The sequence below is a fragment of the Nycticebus coucang genome, chromosome 4 (genome assembly GCF_027406575.1).
Source record: "Nycticebus coucang isolate mNycCou1 chromosome 4, mNycCou1.pri, whole genome shotgun sequence".
NCBI classification, from domain to species: Eukaryota; Metazoa; Chordata; class Mammalia; order Primates; family Lorisidae; genus Nycticebus; species Nycticebus coucang.
In genome coordinates, this window is record NC_069783.1 from 100,048,933 (window position 1) to 100,057,854 (window position 8,922).

General features: G+C 43.3%; 1 protein-coding gene across 1 annotated transcript; it reads right to left on the bottom strand.

Moving 5' to 3' along the window:
- Positions 1 to 709: 709 nt before the first annotated feature.
- Positions 710 to 4,417, bottom strand: LOC128584372 (forkhead box protein I3-like). Its single transcript, XM_053589363.1, has 2 exons — positions 4,385 to 4,417; positions 710 to 1,297 (listed from the first exon to the last, which is right to left on the bottom strand). Exons 1-2 carry the CDS (start codon positions 4,415 to 4,417, stop codon positions 710 to 712), a joined length of 621 nt encoding a protein of 206 aa, XP_053445338.1.
- Positions 4,418 to 8,922: the final 4,505 nt, after the last annotated feature.

The window sequence follows — 8,922 nt, forward strand, 5'->3', positions numbered from 1 at the left end:
TGGCGGGTTCTAATTCAGCCCGGGCCCACCAAACAACAATGACGGTTGCAACCAAAAAATAGTCGGGCATTGTGGCAGGCACCTATAGTCCCAGCTGCTTGGGAGGTGGAGGCAGGAGAATCACTTGAACCAAGGAGTTGGAGGTTGCTGTGTGTGTCACTCTACCCAGGGTGACAGCTTGAGGCTCTGCCTCAAAAACAAACCAACAAAAAAACCAAAACCAAAACAAAACAAAACAAAATCCAGGTATCTGGCTTTTTTGAATAAAAATCAGAAAGCTGTCATTTGAGAGATAACCAGCTGCTCACAGTAGCCTTCAGCTGACCCGTCCCAACCACTCTCTACTGGTTCAGGTGCCAACTGCTGTTTTCTCAACCAGTAACTTTGCTGGCTTATGTTTTTTAACCACCTGTACACATTTGAACTTGTAACCCTGGAATACAGTGATGAACAAAAAAAAATGTGGTCCCTGCCACCCTGGGTTCCTATCCCAGAACAGAGTGAGGTGGCTTTCTCTTTAGGGAGGCTCATACGCAGAGAAATCTATAAAAGCTCACTGGCTTGTAGACAAAGTTATCAACCACACCCTTGTTACTCAAAGGAGCACAAGATCTCCGAGGAACTCAGCAGAAATGCAGAACCTCAGGTTTGACTTGGAAGCTGCCTTCCAACCAGAATGTGTGCATACCGAGGTCCAAGAAGCACTCTCCTACACCTCAGAGCCCTCCCAGGGGTAGATGAGGCTGTTGACTATGCTGAAGTTGTAGAAAGGGCCGCCGAAGGCGCTGTTCTGGCCCGCACTGGTGCTGGCAGGGAAAGGGCTGTAATAGGGAGATCTCTGGCTGCTGCTATTGCCTGTGCCATTACTCAGCTGCAAGGGATCTGGCGAGGTCTCAGAGATAGGGGTAGGGGGGAATGAGCAACTGGAGGGCAGCTGGGCCCCCTGGATTCCTAGGTGGCAGCTGCCAGGGAGAGCTCGATGATGGGTGTTCCCACTGCTGCCGACACTCAAGTTACTGAGACTGCTGAAGGAAGTGTTGAGGCAAGGTGCGGAGGTGAGCATGGATCCTCCAGGGGAGGAAGCAGAACTCTTGGTGCCCTCGGGAGGCTCTGGGGACTGTGAAGGCCTCAGCAGAGAGGAGGGGCTGTCTGCTTCCGGCTTCCCACTTACTGCAGACCCTGTTCCTGAGGAGAGCCCTTCTGATTTTGATGTCCCAGCAGCCAGGGTGGAGCTTCTGCTGGCCTCAGAGCGGCGCTTCAGATACCGGCTTTGATAAACAAGTTTCTTGGGAAAGGCCTATAATGACCCACCTGTTTCTACATTTAGTGCCCTGCAGCCCAAACTCCCATAGCTGGCCCCTCGGCTTTCAAGGTGACCACTGTGGAAATTTAGTAGATGAAGTATGACAAATTGCAATGTCTTAGAGAGATTTATTAAGCCACAACTAGTAAGTTGTTACTTTAGTACAAATTAATTTGTCCAATGAACTAGCAAAACACAGGATCCTGGTAGAATAGGAATATGTGGATATGTTTGGGTGGCACAAAATAGGATGCTGGGGTCTGCACTAGGACGTGTGCCCACTGGTGGTTATGATGGGCTTTGGGGAATCCAAGTTCATACAAGGGCCCGAACCAATCACTCCATAGGTCATATATCCAAATAGGAATTGGGCAGAAAGAATTCTGTAAAGCAACTTAGTTATCCCCTGTGGTCTCTGTGAGGGAAAGGGACGGTGCCACTAGCCCCTGGCTTTGGAATCCTGCCCTGGCCATGGCACACAAACTCGCTTCTATTGCCCTGCAAACACCACACACCTGTTCTCTTCTGCCAGGCTCAGTTTCCTTTGGTTTGTTCATCTTGATTTCTAGATAGTAATGTGTCAATGCAATTGGAAAGAGACTGTTTCTGTTTTCAGGACCTTATCTGACTTTGGAGATATATATATTTCTTTTTCCTGAGATCTTAATGTCTCCTTTGATGGCATAGCCCTGGCACTCTGGTTTTTCTTCTACATATCTCTGGCAGGCACCAGGGGACTTGGCTGGGCCGAGGACCAGGAGCACGCAGGACCAGTGCCTGGGGCTCCCAGCCAGGTTTGGCGCCCTGGCCATGCTGCCTTCTATAATTGACCCCCTGCCCTCTGAAGAATGCCATGCGGGCTAGAGACTGTCCCAGAGAACTTGCTGCTAGCTTTTTCCAGCCAAGGGGTCAGCAGGCCCCGTGGCCTCAGCTCCACAGGCCAGCTTGCCTGGCACACTGGCCAACAAGAATGGGACTCAGAGTCTGCAGTTTCAGCTTCAGGTGGGACCCTCTTGTCCCACCATGCCCATATGTCCCAGGCAGGCAAGTAGGGGCAAGAAGCTTTAGAATCCCTCTTGCAATGAGGGGTTCTTAATAGGCATGGCGTGGGCTTGCATAGAGACTGTAGATGTGAATTTAGAATCACCCGAACACACTTGGGTTTGAATCACAGTCCCTTGGATCACACTGGTGCAACCTGGTGAGGTAGCCTGGCCTCCCTGAGCCAGAGTCCTCAGGGTGAACAGTGACAACGCCTGTCCCTGCTTCCTGGGTGCTGGGCAGCAGAGAGCTGCACCACCTAAACGTCCAGTGATGAGGCTGTCAGTGTTGTTATCACAATGTGGGGCACCACGGCCTGTAGGTGGGGTGGGCAGGGCTGGGGGAGGGCTGCAGTGGCGAGTGCTTCCTTTACACAAGGGGGGGGCATGAGCACTGTTCGCATTCATCTTCCCAAGTGTCTTGCACTGACCACTCCTCTGGCTCCTATAACGCCCCCCTGTTTCCTAGTCTGGGGTCTATTAGCATCGTGTTAATCTTCCCCGAATGGCATTATAATTGACCAGTTTGCAGCTGTACACGAGGAGCTCTTGAAAACTAAGCTTGACCAATATTTATCAGACTCTTCCCTGCCTAGGGATCTGTAAGTGCCGGGCTCCATGAACGCAGGCCCGTCTCAGCCACCTGCTGCAGGGTGGCTTGGGGCAAGCCATGCAACTCCATGTTCTGTATCCTCATTTGCACAATGGGGCTAAAAATAGTATTTTGTTCACAAGGTTTTATAAAACCAAAATTAGTTAACATAGATGACATACTTAGAATAACTCTTGGCTCACAGTAGGAGCTAATAAAGATCGGCTGTTACTAATATTACACTCTGAGTAAATAGTAAATTAATATATGAAAATAGAGAGAAATAGGGAAAGCCTGGCTTAGTCTTTTGCCCTTTGCAGACTTAGGTTCCCTTTCTTCTGTATCTGTAAAAAAACTTTCCGCCCAAAGTAGTCGTTCACATTATTGAATGCAAAGAATGAATTTGCTTACATATCACAGAAAATTAATGAGCACACTAAGTCCCCTACTTACTGGAGGCCATCAAATACTCAGACACCTGCCACCACCAACCTTTAGTTTGCCTTTACATATAATTTCTATTTTTTTTGGCAGACAATCAAGAACTCGCATCAGAACAACTGTACCATGCTGGTGCAAATCCAGAGCAGGCTGTTCCTTGAGTGTGTTTTGGGCTTTTTTTTTTTTTTTTTTTTGTAGAGACAGAGTCTCACTGTACCGCCCTCGGGTAGAGTGCCGTGGCGTCACACGGCTCACAGCAACCTCCAACTCCTGGGCTTATACGATTCTCCTGCCTCAGCCTCCCGAGTAGCTGGGACTACAGGCGCCCGCCACAACGCCCAGCTATTTTTTTGTTGCAGTTTGGCTGGGGCTGGGTTTGAACCCACCACCCTCGGCATATGGGACCGGCGCCCTACTCACTGAGCCACAGGTGCCGCCCATTTTTTACCAAATTAGTTTCAGTTTTGGTGCAATTAGACTTCTAGTTGTTTCCCAGTGGCGTAGAAACACATTTGTGTTTGCTTATTTTATATCTTCCAGGTGTGAGCATTCTCAAGGGCCCTGGTGACCGATGTGGGGAAAGGAGAGACTGGAAGGGCACTAACATTTGCTGAGTTCTGACCATGTGCCAGGCATAGTGCTCTGGATTCAAATGATCCCCTGTAGCAGATGCGATAAATTAGAACACCACTGTTAGATGCAATGATGAAATCCGAGGGCGTCAGGAGTCTAGAATGCGGCAAACCCACAGGGCCTATCCTTTTTCCCTTCATCTGTGTGCTCCTGCATGCCTCAGGGCGGTTGAGTGTCCTGCCACAGAATAGCTGGGCAACAGCTATTCTGAATCTTCAGGCTACAAGCAGTTTCTAGGGAGAGTAGCACTAAGGTGAATTCACAAATAGTATGAAGGGCAACACAGGACACAGGGGCTAAGACCTTTCATGGCCCCAATGGTTAGCCATCATTACACTTCTGAAATCTAGGGCTAAACTCTGCCATGCAACCTACATGGGCCTTTGCATCTGCTGAATAGTCATTCATCGTTAGGATGAGGGAAAAGGGTCTCTTTTTATTATAATAAGCATATCCAATGTTTATTATACTAGGTCTTAAAATGAAAGGAAGACAAGAGAAATAACACAAAAGCAGGAGTAACAGCAGAGATTCATTTGTTATAATTGACAGAAATACTGGACATATTTTAAGCATGCGTCTGGGGAACTGTAGAGTTGATGTTTTAGAAAGTATTGGAATGAAAAGTCAATTGTATAATTGTATATATAAATTTTAAAACTGTATGAGAACTTGGCATTGGTTTGAAAGCAACCACAGATTTTATTTAAACATACCATTTCTTTGAAAGAATGGGTGTAAGCTAACCAAGTCATCCCCCGAAGATGCCTGGTATTCTGATTCTCCAGGAGCACTTTATTGTGTTAGGTCCTTGTATGAAAAGGTTTTACCCTAGGGTCAGGCATTGTGGCTCATTCCTGTAATCCTAGCAGTCTGGGAGGCCGAGGTGGGAGGATTCCTTCAGCTCTGGACTTCAAGGCCAGCCCGAACAAATTGAGGTCCTGTCTCTATTAAAAATAGAAAAACTAGCTGGTCATTGTGGCAGGCCCGTAGTCCCAGCTACCTGGGAGGCTGAGGCAGGAGGACCACTTGAACCCAGGAGTTTGAGGTTGCTATGAGTGAGGCTGACATCACGGCACTCTAGCCTGGGTAAAAGAATATGACTCTGTCTCTAAATAAATGACTAAATAAATAGAAAAGAAAAGAGAAGAAAAGAAAAGAAAAGAAAAGATATCGCCCAAATTATATTCACTTGATGTGAACAAACAAGCCTAGTTATATACAATACTCAGGAATTTGGGGGAAGTCTGTTTAAAAAACAAAACAAAACAAACAAAAAAAAACAACCAGGCCAAAGGAAAAGCAACTCTGCCATCTGGTGTAAAAGTGAGTCATTACAACTTAATTCTTCAAACAAAAAATAACAGCTACTCTGGTTATTTCTCATTTATCAGGGATCATCATGACTTGGTGCTATTTTGGGTATTTTTTTTCTACCTCAGGCACCTGAAGCTTGTTATATATTTAAAAATTTGTTTATGAGAATATCTTAAAAATAATTAGAACTTGCTGCCTTATTAAGTGGAATATGATGAACCCAATTGCATCTTTCCTTGATGACCCAATATGTTCACCATATTAGTCTGTTTTCTGTTGCTATAACAGAATACCACAGACTGGGTAATTTATTTATTTGTTTATCGAGCCAGAGTCTCACTATGTCACCCTCAGTAGAGTGCCGTGACGTCACAGCTTACAGCAACCTCAAACTCTTGGACTCAAGTGATTCTCTTGCCTTAGCCTCCCAAGTAGCTGGGACTACAGGCGCCTGCCACAACACCCGGCTATTCTTTTTCTTGCAGTTGTTATTGTTGGTTACTTGGCCCAGGCCGGGTTTGAACCCGCCAACTTCAGTGTATGTGGCTGGCACCATAACCACTGTGCTATGGGTGCTGAGCCACACCAGGTAATTTATAAGGAAAGGGACCTCTCTATCTTACTAGTCTAGAGGCTGGAAAGTTCAAGAGCATGGCACTGACTTTTGGCAGGGCCTTCTTCCTGAGTCATAACACGGCAGAGGACATCACTTGGTGAGAGTGTGACATTGTGCATATCAGCTCAGATCTCTCTTATTCTTCTTATAAATACACCAGTTCCATCATGAGAGCCCCACTCTGACAACCTTATCTAATCCTAATTACTTCTAAAGGTCCTGTATCTGAATGCCATCAACATACGAATCTGGAATTAAGTTTCTAACATGTGAAATATTTTCTGTTTTCTGTAATAAATAACCTCAAAGTTAAACAAGGTTTTCTCCTACTATAACTGGCCCCCCTGGTTATACTTTTCTAGTGTGCCACACTCAATGTTCAAATTCCTACTCTGTGTGATGTCACTGCCCAGCTGTGGAAGCTGACCAGGCACCTGGTGACCAGAAACCCGGTTGTAGAAACCTGAAGCTGTGAGGCAGAAATGGGTTTGATGGAAACAGGTGGCCTCTAGCTGCAGTGGCAAATGAGAAACGTAGAACAGAAAGTCAATGGGGTCAAATTGGCAGGGACAGAAGCAAATAAGAGGCAAAGAGGATAGAAATGGAGGAAAGAGTTGTGTGGAGACAAAAGAACTATACGATGGTCTGAGTACTGTAGGCCAGTTAAATTCTGGGCTTTCTTGCCTATGTTCCTGCTCACTTTTACTGAGCTCATTCCAAATCTTGGAGTTTCTTTTGTCAAGAACATCACAGTAGTTCTCATACTTCAGTAGGAAGAATAATCATCTGGACAGTAGATTACAAAATGGTCAGAGATGGGCCTCTACATCTTCACGCTTTTATAAAATCCGCAGATGACCTTAATCTGGGTGGCACCAAGGCCCTAATTTGAGAAACAAAATCAATTCCAAAAACATGTGAAACTTAGTAAATGTAGAATATAGATGTCTTAATACAATAACTAAGAAAATGCCAGGAAGGCTATGTTAACCAGCGTGATGAAAATGTGTCAAATGATCTATAAAAGCAGTGTATGGTGCCCCATGATTGCATTAATGTACACAGCTATGATTTAATAATAATAATAATAAAATATTCTATAATCCAAGCTTGTTTAACCAATGCCCAAGTCAAACAAGTAACAGCTCAGCAACATATAAACGATGTGTGAGTTACTATACTCTTGACCTTTTTTCTTTAGAACTTTTTCCTCAACAACCTTATTAGTAAGGAGAATTCTAGTAATGCAGTTTAGGACATATTGATTTGAAACATTTCTTTAAAAATAAACTAGGTAAACCTTGGACACACACACAATAAAATAACATAATGTGAAATTCTATTACTAAGTACTCGGACACCAGGTTAAAACCAGAGGCTTGGAATCAATTCAGGCATTAAGAGCTTACTTCCTGATAAATATTCAGTTTAGGAATCTTTGCAGTACCTACTAAAAATTTTCCCTAATCCTATGAAACAAACACGTTTTTGCTTATCTCAGCAAACTGGCTTCTAAACTTAATTTCATTTATCGAATTTTAAAAAGTTCTTTAAAAATTCTGTTTATTTTTATCATTGTATGAAATCTTCAAATGATAGTACAAAATGATTTTTCTAATTTCTTTCTTATTAAAAGTACATACTCTGTGTAAAGAGAAAGAGAAATCATTAGACTTTTTTCTCCTTAATGATTTTTTGTGAATCATTAATAGAACTAAATATTGGATGATAAATAATGTTTATTTTAATATTAGGTAAAGAGTATCAACTCACAAGTAAATAGTATGATTTCCTCAGATTCCAAACCTTCACTTTTCTTGTCAGAGAAATGATACCTCTTTTTTAAAAATGCAACATCTTAAGTATATTTTTTAAAGAAATATTTGCTTCTCTATATAATTTTAGAAACAGTATTCTAAAATGCAATTTTTCCCACTTCAGGCAGTTTTTACATATAACCCAGCCACTAGAGCCCTTTATTTCTAGACAACTGGAAAAACTGGATTTAACAAAAATGATTTTGAGAACAATAGTGAACAACCAGGCAGCAAGAAGTTGAGAAGCCAGGTTTGAATCAAACTAATCCTTATGAGACAAAGTAATATTCTCCTACCCAAGCTGCCTGCCAGAAGCAAAAGTAAATTCCCTCTGGTAGATAATAACATCCAGATCCTCAGATTAGTTCCATGAATATTTTTACATGATGTTTAATATTCAATTAAAAATACGCAGGCATGCAAAAAGAAAACAATGAACATAAAATTCAAGAAAACAGCCAACGATATAAAGAGATTCACTCTAGATACAGATATTGGAGTTATCAGATATGAAGATTGAAATGACCACTATAAGTTTAACAAAAAGTTAAAGAAATTCATCAGAGAACTGGAAAATAAAAAAGAATCAATTAGATACTCTAAAACTGAAAACAATAATAAATGAAACTAAGATGTAAATAGGAGGACTTAAGAGCAGAAATGAGAATTAGTAAATTGAAGTATAGATGATTCAAAAATAGCCACATTCAAGCACCTTCTTTGCCTCTCAAGATTAAAAAAAAAATAGAATATATAGAGCACAGCTTAAGAGGACATAGCTTATAGGACATGGTGAAAAGTTCTAACCTTATGTCATATTGGCATCCCAAAAGGAAAAGAGAAAGAATGAGGTTGACGCAATCTAGAAAGAGCTGATAGTGAGGATCTTTTTTTTTTTTTTTTGTAGAGACAGAGTCTCACTTTATGGCCCTCGGTAGAGTGCCGTGGCCTCACACAGCTCACAGCAACCTCCAACTCCTGGGCTTAAGCGATTCTCTTGCCTCAGCCTCCCGAGCAGCTGGGACTACAGGCGCCCGCTACAACGCCCGGCTATTTTTTGGTTGCAGTTTGGCCGGGGCCGGGTTTGAACCCGCCACCCTCGGTATATGGGGCTGGCGCCTTACCGACTGAGCCACAGGCGCCACCCAATAGTGAGGATCTTT